The sequence below is a fragment of the Panthera pardus genome, unplaced genomic scaffold, assembly GCF_024362965.1.
Source record: "Panthera pardus isolate Hobbes unplaced genomic scaffold, ASM2436296v1 HiC_scaffold_8, whole genome shotgun sequence".
Taxonomy (NCBI): Eukaryota; Metazoa; Chordata; class Mammalia; order Carnivora; family Felidae; genus Panthera; species Panthera pardus.
Window position 1 is genome coordinate 15,552,300 of NW_026527013.1, and position 17,297 is coordinate 15,569,596.

General features: G+C 56.4%; 1 protein-coding gene across 3 annotated transcripts in view; it reads left to right on the forward strand.

The window, feature by feature from the left end:
* The first annotated feature begins 5,839 nt into the window (after positions 1-5,839).
* LIMD1 (LIM domain containing 1) overlaps positions 5,840-17,297 on the forward strand; it is a 66,272-nt gene continuing 54,814 nt past the window's right edge. The window contains exon 1 of one of the 3 annotated variants that reach the window (XM_053898301.1): positions 5,840-7,746. In XM_053898301.1, the coding sequence (XP_053754276.1) occupies positions 6,348-7,746 (1,399 nt within the window). In that variant the 5' untranslated portion in view covers positions 5,840-6,347. Of the gene's footprint in view, positions 7,747-15,554; positions 16,101-17,297 lie in introns of those variants that run through there. The other 2 variants (XM_053898300.1, XM_053898303.1) reach the window with 2 other exon arrangements.

Consider the following 17,297-nt stretch of genomic DNA (forward strand, 5'->3'; position numbering starts at 1 on the left):
TGAGCCACCCAGGCACTCTGCAAACAGATACTCTTTTTAATTTTTTTTAACGTTTATTTATTATTGAGGACAGAGAAAGAAAGAGCATGAGCAGGGGAGGGGCAGAGACACAGAATCCGAAGCAGGCTCCAGGCTCTGAGCTGTCAGCACAGAGCCGGATGTGGGGCTCGAACCCACAAACCGTGAGACGGTGACCTGAGCCAAAGTCAGACACCCGAGTCGGCGTCCTCGCAAATAGATATTATTAAATCAAATATCCTTTATACATTCAAATACACATGCACGCATACATCTATATCTAGCCATACTCTTGACTAGCAAGATAGAGGATATATGATGTTGATCAAATATTTGTACAAGGTGATCACCAAGCTCTACAGAAGGTTTGTAATGACACACAAAGTCACAAGAGTAATAACATGGCCTCCTTTCTTTGTCTCTCCAAATCTAGGTCACGGTTAAGTCCAATCATTTTTTTCCACCTATAGATGATAATGCCTGTACTCCCTTTTCTAATGTGACCCCTTCATTTATTTACCAAGCATTTTGAAGGGGTGCTACCATGTGCCAGGTGCTGTTCTTGGCTCCCGGGACATAACAATGAACAGAAGGGCCAATGACCCATAGCCTGGGGAGGTTTGCATCCCAGTGAGGAGACAGACAGTCCCTGCCACGTCAGGTGGGGACAGGGATGGAGAAGAGTTGAGAAGGACTTCCTGGAGAAGGGACCGCTGGGTGCAGACCTGAGGGTTGTAAGCCAGGGAATCACACGGATATGGGACCTCGGGGGAGGGGGGCAGGGTCTAGGGCAACTGTCTTGCCCACTCTGGTTCCATTGCACTCACTTGGCAGACCCAGTGCTGGTTGGATCCAACTCTCCACCTACTTCATACCCACATGTGTGCAGCTGAACTTGGCCAGAGAAAAGCATGCCACCGTGCTGGCTGGCCTCATTGACATCCATGCCCCAGATCTCAGGGTGGGGGTTGGGAGCGAAGGGGAAGCCTCCGTGCTTCCATCACTCGGTGCTTCTCCGGGCCCTTCACTCTCCCAGTCCCCCAGATGGCCAGTTCCCAACAGCAGCTCCCCTGGCCTCACTCTCAGCTAACTCTCCTTACTTCCTGTTTCACTGAGAAAACTAATCAGAAGAGCCTCCTACCACCCCAAGATTCCAGCCCCTTACGTACCTCCCTACCTGACTCTTGCCCACATCCTTCCTGTTACCATGGATGAAATCTTCAGTGGAGCTTGGCCCTCTCTGCTACTCAGGTGTGCCACTCCAAAAATCCCCTTCTCTCTCTCCTACAAGAGCGATTCTCCTGCCCCAACCCCCACCTCAGGGGGCCATTCCCATCAGCACAGAGACGTGTACCATTTCCCATATTAAAAAAAAAAAAAAGTCTAGGGATGCATGAGTGGCTCAGGCGGGTGAGCCTCTGACTCTTGATTTCAGCTCAGGTCATGATCCCAGGGTCATGGGATTGAGCCCTTGCCTGGCTCCATGCTGAGCATGGAGGCTTTTTGAGATTCTCTCTCTCTCTCTCTCTCTCTCTCTCTCTCTCTCTCTCTTCCTCAGCCCCTCTCCCTAGCTCACACTCTCTCGCTTTGTGAAAGAAAAGAAAGAAAGAAAGAAAGAAAGAAAGAAAGAAAGAAAGAGAAGGAGAGAGGAAGGAAGGAAAGGGAAAAAGAAAGAAAGGAAGAAAGAAAGAAAGAAAGAAAGAAAGAGAAAGAAGAGAGGAGAGGAGAGAGGAAAGAAAGAAAGAAAGAAAGAAAGAAAGAAAGAAAGAAAGAAGAGAGGAGAGGAGAGAGGAAAGAAAAAGAAAGAAAGAAAGAGAAAAAGAAGAGAGAAGGAGAGGAAGATGAGAAAGAAAGAGAAAGAAGAGAGAGAAGGAGAGAGGAAAGAAAAAGAAAGAAAGAAAGAAAGAAAGAAAGAAAGAAGAAGGAGAGAGGAAGGAAGGAAAGAAAGAAAAAGAAAAGAAAGAGAAAGAAACAAAGAAAGAAAAAGAAAATCTCAAAAAAAGCCTCTCTTGATGGCATTTCCCCCTCTATTCCACTTTATACCCTACAAAGCTCCTGAGAAGGGCTGTTTAGATGTCTGTCTCCAACATAGTTCCTTCCATTCATTCGCTCTTCCTCAAGTCTGTGTTCAGTGAGGCCATCACTGGTGGTTGTATTCAAAATGGCGCCCCATCCTCTTCCTTATTTCATCTTTCACATTAGCTCCCCTCACTTTCTAATGTCCTCCACAAGGCATGTATCTGTTTTCTCTACTGACCACCCTGTCGCACTGGGATGGAGATCCAAACAGACAGCCACGTCTGCTTTGTTCACTGTCATATCCTCAGCACCTGGAAAAGGGCCCAAGGCCTCCTAGGGGGGTTGGAGGGAAGTTAGGAGGTAGAGGTGGCCAGAGGCCCGGTCACATAAGGGTCAAGGGGAGGGTCTTACTCTCCTCGTGGTTCAGGATGCTGCTCGAGGGTTTGGAGCTGGGCTGAAGGTATATGATCTGATTGACGTTACTGAGATTCTGGGCAGGTCAAGTTGAAAATTCCACATTTCACCAATGCGTTCACGGGCACGCGCTTTTTCTACCCACGTGTTCATGAAAATAAGCTTCAAGACTCAGGGAACGCTGTGTGTTGATTATGGCTTCTGTTATACAGGCAGGGCCGTGGGGGACGGTCGCTGCCGTGGAGTGGCTTTATTGGCAAAATAGAACGTGGGACGTTTCTCATTCAACAAAACAAAACATCATCAGCAAACACTTAAACAAAACCATCCATGCTCTGCCTGCTTAGTGGTAAAAACATTTAGGTCTTTAGCGTTTTGCTTTTTAAACAACTGATGTGCAAGTCTGAACACAATTTTTGAGATTCTAATCAACGGATGTTTCCGAGCACACGGGACAGACAAAACCGGCCTACGTTCAATAATCACGGCTCGGATTCTCAATGTTGGGCAGAGACTTGGAAAGCATCTCTGCCTCTGGAGCGTTAAGCGGCAGCAGGAAAATACCCAGTGGCCTCCTGGCCGTGCCCGTCATTTCCGAGTACCCCTTCCCAGTGGTATATGGCCCCTGGGATGCCGTCTTTATAAGCTGTTTTGTAAAGGTTTAAGGTACTCCACTGACCGGGAGGGGACAAGCCAGTCTGGTGAGGACATACGTAGACGGTGGGTTCAGGTGTGTGTCTTTAGATGCTGGAGATGGTGTAGCGGTTTCTAGAACTGCAGGGGGGACGGGGAGTAAGACCCGTGACTTCTGAGCACTCCGGGCAAGGCAAAGCAGGGTGGGGGGAGCAGGTAGGGACCAAGGATTATGGGCTCAGGTGCTGCCAACTTAGCATGAAAAGAGAAAACTGATTTACAAGAGGCCCTGGCTGGTGTCTGTGGCTCTAGTATGAGGCTTCCCGGTACTTTGTCAGCTACGTTCCTGGTACTCGGGTCAGGCATGCTGGGCCGCGGCTTTCTACTCTGATAGATGCCATCACCTCTCTGTATACCAATGGCCACTGCCACAGTGCCCAGAGCAGAAGCCTGGGACTTGGGACTCTAGTGGTTCTCAAGTGTGGTCCCTGAACCTCCATCAGCATCACCTGGGAATTAGAGATGCAGATCGTTAGGCCGCACTCTAGAACCGTCGAATCAGAAACTGGTGGTAGGTCCCAGCAACCAGTGTTTAATAAGCTCCCTAAGGAATTCCGATGGGTGTTCAAGTTTGGGAACCACAGGTCTAGACGGGTTCCAGGTGCAGCTGCTGCTGCTGGGCCCAGGGCCATAGTTGGAGAATCACTGTTCTAAAAAGTTCACAAGCATATCACTCACCTTATGAGTAAACCCAGTGATCAGTTAACAAGTCTTACTGAATACAAAAGGATTGTTTAACAGTTCTCTCTGGTCCAGGGGATCATGGGCAACTTTTTAAAAGTTGACAGCGTCTTTGTATTGTTTGAAGTCGTTACCATAAACATGTATTACTTTTGTAGACAAAAAAAAAAAAAAAAAAGTTGAAAGACTTTGTAAAAGTAAAAATACATTCTGTGTAGTTCTTCACAGAAGGGCTTCTCAAACTATTGTGCAAACCGAGCACTCAGGAGTCTTGTTAAAATGAAGATTCTAGGTTGGATGGTTGGATGGGGGCGGGATCATGAATTTCTACATTTTCAACCAGCTTCCTGGTGATTACAGCATACTGACTCACATACAGTATACTGACTCGGGTAAACCACACTTGGGGTTTACAGAATACAGCGCACTTTTTACCTAGATTATCTTGTTTGTCCCCTGTCAGTTTTGGCAGACGGATTCGCTAATTCACATGTTCAACCATTAGATACTACTATGTACTATGCACGGGGTATACAGATAGGGTCTCAATGAGGTGGAAAACCCACCGACCATGACCAAAAAAAAAGAAAAAAAAAAAAAAAGCATGTAAACAGATACTTAAATAGTGATCAGAACTGATGAGAACTGATGAGAAAAGAAAGAGGGTGCTGAAAAAGAAGGCCTCTAGGAGGGGGTGATTTCAGCAAAGATGGGAAGGATGAGCCACGGAAGTTCAAGGTCAGGCTCTGGGCGGACACCAGGAAGCTCCTGCCTCGGGATTACAGTGGCAGAGGGGCCCCCCAGTCAAGTGGGAGGGGGGGCGGCAGGGTCCGCCAGGGCCGTGGGCCCTGATAGGGAGTGGATTTCAATCCAGGCTCCGGGGTTAAGCATTGAGAGTTTAAGCAGGGAAGTGACTGGTGTGGTGTTCGCCTTAGGATCACTCTGGCTGTGCAAATGAATGACACCCAGGCAGAGTCGCTTCGGAGTTGGTGCCCGGAGCGCTGGGCCAGGCGGGGGCGCCCAGGAGTCAGGGCCGCCGCCCCCGCAGTCGTGCGGACCCGGGTGGGGGGGGGGGGGAGGGTTGGAGGTGGGGGAGGGTCAGGAATCCCCTTAGGAATAAGGAGGCACCGGGGTACGTGTTTTTATTGCTGCACTGAGCCCCTTAAACGCGCGCGCTCCGGGGAACAACGTGATTTTTTCTTTTCCTCCTTTCAGAGGACCTGGGCTCCCACGTTGGCGTCTGGGACACTTCCCCCTGAGTGCCCGAGTCTGCCCACCTGTTAAGGAGAACTTCGGACCAGCCCCGGGGGGACATCCCGGGCCTCCGGTCGCGCACCCCGGGCAGGTCTGGAGGCCGGCCCGGCCCGGACGGAGGCGGTCTCGGGCGGCACATGGGGTCGACTGCCCACCCGGGAGACTGAGGCACGGTGGGGCGAGGAGCGCGGGCCCTCGGGACTCCCGCAGACTCCGAGGCGCACGTCGCGGGCCCCCGCGGGCTGCCCAGGCCGCCCACCAGCGGTCTCGGCGCGGAGGCCCCCGCCCAGCGCGCCCAGGGGCGGGGCCGGCCCGGAGCCCGGGAGCGGGACGCGGGTCGCGGGGTGGGGGGAGCGCGGCGGCGGCGGCCGGGACAGCCCCCGCGCGGTGCCCGCTCCCGAGCCGGGACACAGCCCCGCGTCCCCCCCACAACGCCCGGCCGGGGAGCGGGCGGCGGGGCCTCGCTGCGCGGCGCAGGCCTGCCCCGGGGCGCCCGCCGCCGCCGACCCCGCCCCTCGGCCGCCTCCCCTGCCTCCCCCGCCTCCGCCTCCTCGCGGCCCGGGACGCGCCCGGCCGGCCACCGAGCGGCGGGGACTGCGTCCGGCGCGCTCACTTCCGCGTCCCGCCGCCCTCCGGCCCGCGCGCGCCCGGTCGCCGCCGCCATCGGACAATAGGCCGCCCGTCGCGGCCGCCGTGGACTTCCTGCCCGGCCCGGGCCGGCCGGTGCGCCGCTCCCCGCGCCCCTCTCCGCGCCGGTCGGGGAGCCGCGAGCGCCAGGCGCCCGGGACGTGCCTGCGCCTCCGGCCGCCGCGCCTCTGCCGCGGCCGGTCCGGCGGCCTCCACCCTCTCCCGCCGAGCCGGCTTCACTCCGGCTCCCTCCAGAGGCTGCGCTCGTCGTCCCGTTTCGGACTTTGATTGCTTACGGAGGGGATTTGTCTTTCTCTGTTTCTTTTTCCTTTTACGATTTGAAAAGGAGAAAAGAACGCACGGCAAGCTGGGACGGTGAAGCGCCACCAGCTGCCCCCACGTGGACACCTCCGAGGCGAAAGGGAGTTGGACGCACACTTGGGCCGGCTGGCCTTGAGGCCTCCACTTCGGCCGGACTCCCAGGCCTGGGGTCATGACTCTCAGGCCCGGCAGGTGGAAGCCGTTGACTGTCCTGGGCTGGACCTGAGCCCCGGCCCCCGCTGCAACAACCCGCACCCCGGCCCGCGCTCACCCACCGACACACCGGCCACCTGGGCTAGGCTCTGACTCGCGCCTGCGACATGGATAAGTACGGCGACCTGGGCCTGGAGGCCAGCAAATTCATTGAGGACCTGAACATGTACGAGGCCTCCAAGGATGGACTTTTCCGAGTGGACAAGGGGGCAGGCAACAACCCTGAGTTTGAAGAAACACGCAGGGTGTTTGCCACCAAGATGGCCAAGATCCACCGCCAGCAGCAGCAACAGCTTTTGCAGGAGGAGACCTTGCCCAGGGGGGGCAGAGGTCCGGTCAACGGCGGGGGCCCCCCAGGCCCACAGGTCCGACGGGATGCCGCTGTGGGCCACAAGCTGACCCCGGATGGTGCTACCAAGCCCCCTCTCGCTGCCTCGACAGCGGGTCCTGGGACGGCCACTGCCGTCGCCTCTGGGCAGCCCTTGTATCCACCCCAGGACCAGAGGACCAGGCCGTATGTCCGCAGCGGAAGCCACAGCAGCCAGGACTGTGGCTCCAGGGAGAGCCTGGCACGCTGGGAGATGTCTGCTTTCCGCCAGCCCGGCCCCTGCGAGGATCCTTCCTGCCTCACCCACGGAGACTATTATGACAACCTCTCTTTGGCGAGCCCAAAGTGGGCTGATGAACCGGGAGTGTCCCCCAGCATCAGGGTGGGCGTAGGGAGTGGGTGGCCTGGCACCCCAGGGACTACTGAAGCACCACTGTCCAAACCCTCCGGGGACCATCCCCTGTACCAGCCTCAGCTGGCCCCAAGCTCCAGCCAGTCGTCAGAGACCGGCCAGGATGGCGGTGTTGGTGGCCGCGGCTGTGAGAAGCCAGCCGGGCTTTGGACTACCGCCTCTTCCCAGCGGGTGAGCCCCGGCCTTTCTTCCCCCGGCCCGGAGAACGGGGCCCTCAGGGGGCCCACTCAGCCCAGGACCCCTTCTTTCTTGGCACCCTTGGCCCAGAGCTGCCCCAGCCAAGGAGCTCTTCCCAGAACAAACTTGGGTGTGGGGAGCGAGGTATCGGGCACCACGCCCAAACCCACTGTGGACCCTCAAGCCTGGTTCCAAGATGGACCCAAGTCTTACCTTTCTAGTTCTGCCCCATCATCCTCACCAGCCAGCGCGGACGGTTTGCCGTCGGGTGCGGCCCCTGGACTGGGTCCCAAGCCTGTCTGCACGGACCCTGGCGTTGGTCCCAAGCTCAGCCCCACCAGCCTTGTCCATCCGGTGATGTCCACCCCGCCTGAGTTATCTTGTAAAGAAGGCCCCTCCGGCTGGTCATCTGATGGCAGCCTGGGGCCTGGGCTCCGGGAGAGCCCCAGTCCCCCCAGGGTGAAGCTGCCCTGCCAGACCCTCATCCCGGGCCCCGAGCTTGGGCCCTCAGCCGCCGAACTGAAGTTAGAAGCCCTCACTCAGCGTCTGGAGCGTGAGATGGATGGTCACCCGAAGGCCGATTACTTTGGTGAGTGAGAGATCGGTGGCGTTGCCCACCTTGGGTGATAAGGTCCCTGCGTTTGGGGGAGGGGCTCCCCGTCGGGGATGCCGTCGCTCTCCTTGAGTGGCACGCTTTTTTGGGGGGGCGGGGGTGTGGCTTCCTCTCTCAGCTGCATCTCCTGATTCAGAAACTTGAAAGCATCTCTGAACAGAAAGCGGATCTTGCAGCTGAGGCATTACGTACATGCAAAAGGCGAAGCGGGGTGGGGTTGCCCACGACCGCTCTCAAAAAAGGGAAATGCCGGGATGTCAGATTTCAGGGGTTCTGGGTGCGCCCTCAGAGCCTCTTGGCAGTGACTGGCTCATGCAGGACTTGAATGGACAAGCGTCTGGGGGCAGGTGCTTCTGGGCCAGGCTGGTCTGGCTATTTGAAGACCAGTGGTTGGGCAGGGGCTGTCTCTGGCCGTGTGTGTGTGTGTGTGTGTGCGCACACGCGCACAGTTGCACTACTAACACAGAAGACTGTTCTCGAGCCGTGGTTCTCAAAGTGTAGTCCCCGGACCAGCCGGCCCCCTTCACTTGGGGACTGGTTAGAAATGCAAACGATACAGGGCCCCACCCCACACCTGCTGAAACTTGGAGGGGGGACGGGGCGTGGGGGAGAAGGGGCCGGACACCTGTGCGCTAGGTGTCTCCTAACTCAGCCCCCACCCGAGGTTCCAGCCCCGCAGCCAGGTGACATCCACAGCCACGGCGCCCAGTGGGGTGGAAGACGCTCCTTACTGGTTTTACTCACAGTTTCTGGTTTTGTTTTATTCTCTTTTTGGAATCTCAAACTCTCGGAGACTGCGGGCTTCAGCTTTTTCTTCTTCTCTGTGCAGGGTTTGGAGGCAGCCGTCTTGCCCTGTGGGGTAACGACGTCGTGGTCTCGTGGGAGAACTAACTAGAAAGCCTGTTTTTAGAAGAGTCTGAGGGTTGTTTTTGTCTTTTTTTTTTTTCTTCCGTTTTTGAGCTCTGAATAATTGGGGTCTTGATTTCCCCATCTGAGGGCTGAGAGCCTTGGGAAGCTGAGTCCCGTGAGGGTGGCCGCTGTGCCCCACGGAGGAGGGCAGGGCACTGGGAAAGGCCTACCTGTCTTTAGCCTGCCCTGTTCTCTGTGAATGACCGGCTCTGGCCTAGGGTGCCTGGAGGGACGGGGCCCCAGGGGCCCATGGGTGCACTGTGCTCCTTATCCTCCTGAAGGCTCATGGGACCAGCTCTCATGACACAGTGGGCACTCGGAAACTGGGGTGACTTCTTTGGTTTATGTTTCAGAGCGCATGGCACTGTCTTATTGCTCTCTTCCTTTGCAGATTCCCCCATTGGGGAATAATACTTAGCTGGAAACACTGCTTTTTAAATGTAAACTTATGCTTAATTAAAAAAAAAATTGTTTTTAATCTTTATTTTTGAGAGAGGGAGAGAGACAGAGAGGGAGACAGAGAGGGAGACACAGAATCTGAAGCAGGCTCCAGGCTCTGAGCTGTCAGCACAGAGCCCGACGTGGGGCTCGAACTCACCAACGCAAGATCATGACCTGAGCTGAAGTCGGATGCTCAACCGACTGAGCCATCCAGGCACCTCACTTAGGTCTAATTTTTATTTTCAAGGTCATTAGACAACAAAACAGCAGTTTTATTTTGTCAGGGAGGCAGGCTTACACACCGGATCGGGACCAAGGTATTCGCTAACACCAGTCATTCAACATGTATTTACTGATCACCTGCCTCGGGATGTGCTGTGTTCGAGGCCTTGGCCTACATAATGAACAGGACAGACGGTGCAGTGGAAGGAGACAGGAGATGGACCAAATAAATAATCAAGCCCTGGGGAGAGACAGGGGTGGAGGAGGAGACGGAACCCCGGGGCGGGTGTTGGCAGGGCGGTTTCCGGTTTTAACTCAGGGGGTCAAGGAACGCCCCATCAGGAAGGTGGCATTTGAGGAAAGGCCTGAAGGAGCAGCATTTGTCCCAGGAAAGGGCGTTCTCGGTGGGCAGATGGCAGGGGCAAAGGCCCTGGGGCTAGTCTGTGCTGCGCCCTGTGCTGGACGCTTACCTTCTACTATTTTATTTACTAGTTGAAAGCACCCTGGGAAGCAGGTTCTGTCATTACGCCTGTCTTACCAACTAGGACGGTAAAGCCCAGGGAAGTTAGATTACTTAACCGAGGCCTCCCAGGTGACGCCGGGTGGGGCTGGCAGTTGAGCCCTGCAGTTCAGCCGTGATGCCCATGCCTCTAAGCAGCGTTGCCAAGCTGCCTCCCAAGCACAGATGCGGAAAACTGTTTTATGTCGGTACTTATTTACTCGTCTGCCCTTGTTTTTGTTTTTTTTTTTTAAACTGGGGCAAATGTCACCGTAAAATTAACCATTTTAAAGTACACGGTTCAGCGGCATTTGGTACACTCACGGTGTTTTCCAAACACCAACTCTGATAGTTTTCAACACCTTTTTGTCCCCCCGAAAGGACACCCTATCCCCCCACCAAGCAATTAATTGCTTCTCACTCACCGCCCCTCCCAGCCCCCGGAAACCGCCAATATGCGTCCTGTCTCTATGGGTTTACCTATCCTGGATCATTCACATAAGCAGAATCATAGTTTCCTTTTGGACGAAGCGTCACATTTGTGTGTAGAAAATTCAAAAGACACAAAAACACGCACAGTGAAAAATTCATATGCTTCCTACCTGGGCTTCTGGTTGAGCGTCCTGGGTGTAATGAGAGTGTGTGTGTGTGTGTGTGTGTGTGTGTGCGTGTGTGTGTGTGAGAGAGTGAGTCATGGTGCTCCGTGCTGTCCATCTGCTCTCTGTCTTTGCCACTGAAACCGTGCATCTTGGCAGCTGTCATACATCGGCACGTGTGGAGTTGGCTCAGCATCACCACCACTGTAGAGACGTGCCCTGGGTCACGTAAACGGTCCCCCCTGGTGGCCTGTGAGACGGGCCCGTGTGTAGGACGCAGGCCCAGCTTTGGGATAAACTCCCCGGGGATGGGGTTGCAGGGCTGGGGCCTTGGGCCCTTTCTGTGTTGCCTGGCTGCTGTCTGCAGAGATTGCGCGGGGACCACAGTGTCCCCCACCCGGGGGGAGGGGCCCCGCACTTGCTTTGACAACTGGGGTGCCACTCGCTCTTCCGTGACCAGCCGTGTGGCCGAGGAGGAAGTCTCTCACCGGAGCCTCTGGCGGTCAGTTCTTGGTCCAGCCCTGCCACGTGACCTTGAACAAACTCGGTTCCCTTCCAGGCCTCACCGCTTCATCCGTAGCGCGCAGTGTGTGTGGACCAGCTGAGGGGCTCACCACACGGATGCCTCCCCTTCCTTAGATCTGGCGTTATTTGGAAGATTGTGTCTGCCCCCCATGCGGCATTTCTTACATTACGATGCACTTTTATTTGCAAATAGAAGAATATCTTTCGAGACGGGGCTCTGGCCAGAGAGTCAGGGTAATGTAACCATTGCCATCAGAGTGGATGTGGTTCCAGCCGGAAGCCAAGCAAAGTAGATGTTTGGGTTGGTTACTTAGGCCGTTTCCTGGGTCTCGCAAAGGCGTCCCTTTGGGCGTTTACACTGTGGGAAGGGCTCGTGAATCCCTGCTGTTGCCTTTGAGAACACTTAGGTCTGAAGACACCTCAGTTTCCAGTAATTGGTCAGCTCCTCTCCAAGGACGCTTCTGGCACTTTCCTTGGCCGTCTTTGTGGGCTCGGTACGACGTGGTCCTAGCCACTGCTTCTCCCTGCTCTTTCTTCTGTGTTCCTCGGTGGCCCCTTTGTGTCTTTCCGTCCGTGCGGAGAGAGGCAAGGACGGACGGACTCTCGACGCTGCTTGGAGAGTGTTAGTGGTTTGCCCGGTGCAGTGTGGCTCCTGTTTTAACACCGCTGTTTATACTGCAGAGGAAGAGAAGAGGTCACCGTGCCTTTTGTTGGCTTTTCCTGGCCTCTTCCTCCATGGTAACCGCTGTCTTCCTCACACTGGTTCCCTCCCCACTTCCCAAGGAAAAAGGGTACAAATAAGCCACCTGTCCCAGCCTGGGTTTCCCAGGAAGCTGACTCAGACAGTTTAGAGGACGGGGGGCTCCCCAGGGGGTGCCCTTGGAAGGAGGGGAAGGACGCAGGCGTGGGTAGAGGAGGGCTTCAGCTGCAGTGCGGGCCTGACAGGCCTGGGCCCACCCCGCAGGGAGCTCGGGAGCTGGAAAAGCCCTTCAGAGCTGTCCCAAGTTGGGGCAAGATCGCCAGGCCTTCACGCTCCCCCGTAGATCAGTCATCCATGGTGGGCCGCCGTGGGAAGCACTTGACCTTGGGCGAGGCGGCCCCTTGTGGCTGGGACAGAGCCCGAGGGGTGGACAGGCGAGGCCTCCCTCCGGCTGCACCCCCGGCAGCCAGGCCACAGTCCCTTCGGTGAAGGAGGATCTGGACAGCCCATCAAAGGGGCCACCGCAGCCCCCGGCATCAGACAGACCAGACCCCTTTTACAGCGACCTTTGGGCCCCGTGGTTCTAATCCTAGCGACCGTCCGTCGAGTGCCCGTGACGCGGCTGGCGTTGGGTATGTGCTCTGTGTTGACTTTCACAGACGCCAGTAGTCTCTGTTCGCAGTTGGGAAACTGAGGCTCGGGACTTGCTCAGGACCACACAGGCGTCAGTGGTGGTGCTTCCACCCCGTTTGGGCTCTGACGGCTCCCCTGGTGGGACCGGGCCGTCTCTTAGCTCTGTGTTTATCGTTCCGTCGGCCCCTCCAGATTCACTCCCCACCCAGCTGCTGCGGGGGCATCAGTTGCCTCTGGGCCTGTAGCACCCCCCCGCCATGCTTTCCCTCCCGGTGGTGGGTCTGGGGGTCAGAGAGAAGCCCACTGTGCCCTGCAGGGGAAGGGGCTCTGCCAGACTCGGTCAGGCACCAGGGGCTGGAGAGGCAAGAAGAGGTTCGTGGTAGGGTCTCCAACACCCAGTGAATGGATGGAGCCCCCCCGCCCTGCCCCGCATGGACACAGAGAAGAGGCTGGCTCTGCCCTGAGTTTTCCAGTCTCCCCTGGACCCTCCTTTTCTTTTTTTTTTGTTTTTTTTTTTTAACGTTTATTTATTTTTGAGAGACAGAGAGCAGGAGTGAGGGAGGGAGACACGGAATCCGAAGCAGGCTCCAGGCTCCGAGCTGTCAGCACAGAGCCCAACGCGGGTCTTGAACTCACGAGCGGTGAGATCATGACCTGAGCCGAAGTCGGCCGCTCAACCGACTGAGCCACCCAGGCGCCCCATCCCGTGGGCCTTCCTGACGCAGCGGCCGACCCGCCTTTGCCCAGGAGCCTATAACCAGCCTACAACCTCCTCCCGAGAATGGCCCTGCCTGCGTGCCTGGTCTTTAGTAGACCAGGTAACCTCCTCAAAATCAGGAAGGCACGTGTATTTTGAAAAAAACGTTTACTTATTTATTTTGAGGGAGAGAGAGAGAGCATGAGCAAGGTAGGGGCAGAGAGAGAGAGAGATAGGATCCTTAGCAGGCTCCGACGTGGGGCTCGAACCCACGAACCTTGAGATCACGACCTGAGCCGAAATCAGGAGTCGGATACTTAACGGACTGAGCCTCCCAGGCGCCCCAGGAAGGCATATGTTTTGTAACTTTTTATCGACGTGTAGTATACACATAGGGTAGGTGCCCACAAAGTGAATGCACCTGCGTGAGCACCCGCGTGACCAGATCGAGGCAAGAACGTGAGTGGCGGTGACCGCACACGGCTTGCACTGTAGCCAGTGGGCCCACACTCGGGCCCTCCCTCCCCTGCCGTACTGTGCTTACCAGCCCCATCACACCGGCCTTGCTGCTGGTCCCCGAGCTCCTGGAACTCCTCCCTCACAGGGTCCCTGTCCTCAGGGACTTCCCCAGCCGGCGCCCTTGTGGCACACAGAGCTGCCTGCCCCTGTGACCCTACTCAGGGAGGGGGTCTCCAGCTGAGCCCTGATGAACCCTGACGAGCCCTGACCTCGGTTTCCCACAGCGTGTGCCGTGACCCTCTGCGGTCCTCCCTCTTTGGGATAGTATGTTTCTCCTCTATTCCTCTGTGGCCAGGAAGGAATGTCTTGTTTTTTCCATTAATAGTTGACAGCATGGGAGCACTTGGGTGGCTCAGTCAGTTGAGCGTCCAACTTCGGCTCAGGTCGTGATCTCGCAGTTCGTGAGTTTGAGCCCCGCGTCGGGCTCTGTGCTGACAACTAGGAGCCCGGAGCCTGCTTCGGATTCTGTGTCTCCCTCTCTCTCTCTGCTCCCTCCCCGGCTCGCTCTCTCTCTTAAAAATAAACATTAAAAAAAAAAAAAAAACTTAAAAAAAAAAACGAATCCACAGCATGAAATGGACCTTACGATGTGGCACTTCTTGCCGGAGTGTTTTGGTTTTTTTTTTAAAGTTACATTTCTTTATGTTTTTTGGCTTATGACTCCCACCCAGGACGCAGAACTGGGCAAGAGAGGCCCAATTTGGGGAGTGAGGAAAGCCGGTGTCCCGCGCCTGATTTACCAGTGGCCCCGGGTGGGACACCGGGCACGCCGCTCTCCCGCAGCGCGGAGACAAAGCTGACCTCGGAGGGCTCGTCCCGGCCCGAAGGGCTGTGGCTGTGGCTGTGGCTTTGGGGACCCTCGGGTGCCTGGATTTTAGCGGACCGAGTAACCGGGCACAGAACTTTCAGTGGTGGTGGGAGCCCGGCCAGCCTGGCGTGCCCTGCCCTGTCCGGGCCTCTGCGGAAGCAGAGCGCTTCTGTGTCTTAAGTTACGCTTGCGTTTGCTACGGCGAATGGTAATCGTTTTCATTTTAGGGGATCTGGAAAATACATCCAGTGGAAACGGGAGCCGTAAATCCCTGCCATGCCGGCCACCCCTGGAATAATCGGCGTTACAATTTTCTGCAGAGGTTCCGGTGCACGGTCGTGGCTAGAGCCCGCTGCGATTCGGGGCGCGTCACGTGCTGTCATTCTTGGCTCCTGGGCCGGAGGCAGAAGCCTTCGCTCGGCTGGAGGTCCCTTTGCTCCGCCGAGTGCGTCTGGGGAGAGTGAGATTGGGAAGGAAAGGTCTCTAGGAGGGCGAGCCACTGGTGTCACGCCGGTCGCCCACCCTGAGGCCTTTTGAGGCTCTCACTCTAATTAAATTCGGGGTCCTCAACTTAGGGGGACAGTAAGTAGCACTGGCTGCGGGGTTCGCTGACCTTGTTTTTGCTGGCGTGGCCCAGGCTTCCTCCCTGGACTCCTGTGATGTCCTTGGTGGTGCTGGGTCATCGGACACTGGAGAGTGGCCTCAGGGCCCGGCACTGTCAGGGCCCCACAAAGTGGGTGCCCGGTGGCCGTCTGCTGGAGGAGTGGAGGGCCTTCCGCTGCGGTGTGAAGGGAGCAGGGAAGGGATTTGTAGCTGGGGTTACGGCCCTGAGATGGTTTTGCTAAAGCGTATTGCCCTGTGCCAGGCACTTTTCCGTCATCTTACGTGCGTCGGCTTGTTCGACCCTTCCGATAACTGTATTTCACTAGCCCCGTTTTATAGGTGGACAAACTGAGGTCAGGTACCCTGCTGAATACATTTGTTGAGGAGCGTGGCTGACGGAGGGCTGGTTCACCTGCTTCAGGTGAGCTCGAGCCCCACGTTGGGTGAGCCGTGCTTCCCTCTCTCTCTGTCTCTCTCTCTGTGCCTCTTTGTCTCTCCCTCTGCCTCTCCTGGGATTCTCTCTTTGCCCCTTGCTCACTTGCACCCCACCTCAAAAAAATAATAAATAAAGAAGGATCAGTGTCAACCCCAGACAGTGTGCGGAGATGCTTAGAAGCAAACGTTGGACGAAATGATGCTTCGGGCCCATCGGGCAAACTGAACAGAAACCTTTCCCGAAAACAGAGCAGGCCTCCAAAATTCCCAAGGCGCATCAATGGCAGGGGCAGTACTTGCCAGCAAATATTTATATCTGCTTCAGGTTTTGTTTTTCACTTGTCCCCTCCCAGGGAAGCCAGCTGGACACGGAATGTCAGGGTCACGTTGGAAGGCTGGAGACTTTCTGCTCGAGTGTTTCAAAGGGAATACTTTAGGGTCCACAGCCGGGCTATTTTTAAGTTTTGAGAGCCATGAGTTTAGACTTGGCCAAGTTCCCTCCTCATCTTTCTGGGTCTGTGACTCAACGCTGCGCGTCCCAGGAGAGCGAGGACTGGTTACTCCCGGTTACTGGAAGTCTGTTGGGAGCGTATCAGGGACTTTCATCTTTTCTCCCCCACGCACGTATCCGCAGCATATAAAAGGTTCTGGAAGCCTGCCCTGCCGCTGTCACTGGAGAGGAGGGGCCTCGAGTTCAGGGTGCGTCTGCCCTTCAGCCAACCCTGGGAAATGTAAAGACCCAGGTAATTTGAGGACGGGTGGCTGAGGCAGCCCGCTAATAATGCAGGCCCTGAGTCTGGGGGCGCACACACATCCCAGCGGGCTTTGGCCCGGACAGCACGTGACGGTCATTTCGGCATGCACATGGTACCACCCTTGCTTGCCTTCTGCTGACCAAAGTCCCTCTGACCATAATAGCAGCCTCCCCGTGCTCCGGAGCCCCCCTTCCGGCAGGGTGGGACCAAGTTGTGGCCGTGTTTGCTCACACGATGGTCAGGGCTCGCCCAGGGCATCGGGGTGGAGCTCTCGCGTCTGCTGAAACATCGCCCGGCCCGTTCTCTCTCCCCCCTCTGTGCCTTGCGTCGCTTCCTGATGAGGCAGGGAGGTGGCGAATTTGGAAAGATGGGCTCGGGGGGCAGCCCCGCTGACCGCTGGCCACGGTGGACTCCAGGGCGTCTGCTGACAGAGTCCCCATCACCGTCAACGTGCTGGCGGCCGGCCTGCCTGTGCCACTCACCGACGGTGCCAGTTTGGGCATCTGGCTTCTCGTTTTTTGCCCTCGGTTTCCTCACCTCATGGGGACTGGATGTCCTGTGCTCTTTATCATTCTGTTCCCCTCCCCGTGCCGCGAGCTGACGGGTTCAGGGCTCTTGGCAGAGAAGCCCGGGATGGAGAGCGCGTGAAAAAAACGTGTGTGTGAGCACACACTCCCTGGGCAGCAGGCGAGTGGTTGGTGACGGCAGGCACTTCTTCGAGTTGGCCCTGCCGGGTCCCTCCTCCAGGTCACTGTCCCCAACCAGGGGGACCCTGAAATGCCCTTCTCCCACTAATAATGCTCTTAACTGACTTCACTCGTGAGATCAAAACCACGTTCTTGGGGGGAAAACCCTTAAGCTCCTATAAAGTGGCACTTGAGAATAATAAGGAAAATGAGGAAGTAAAATCCAACACCAAATTAATGATAAGATTCGAAGTACAAAACACAGGGCCTGGTGTGTAGAAGAATAAAAAGTTAAGACGTCTCAGGGGCGCCTGGGTGGCTCAGCCGGTGAAGCGTCCGACTTCGGCTCAGGTCATGATCTCGAGCTCTTGGGTGCGAGCCCCGCGTCGGGCTCTGTGCTGACAGCTCGGAGCCTGGAGCCTGCTTCGGATTCTGTGTCTCCCCCTCTGTCTGCCCCTAACCCACTCGCTGGCATGTTTTCTGTGTTGATCTTTCTCTC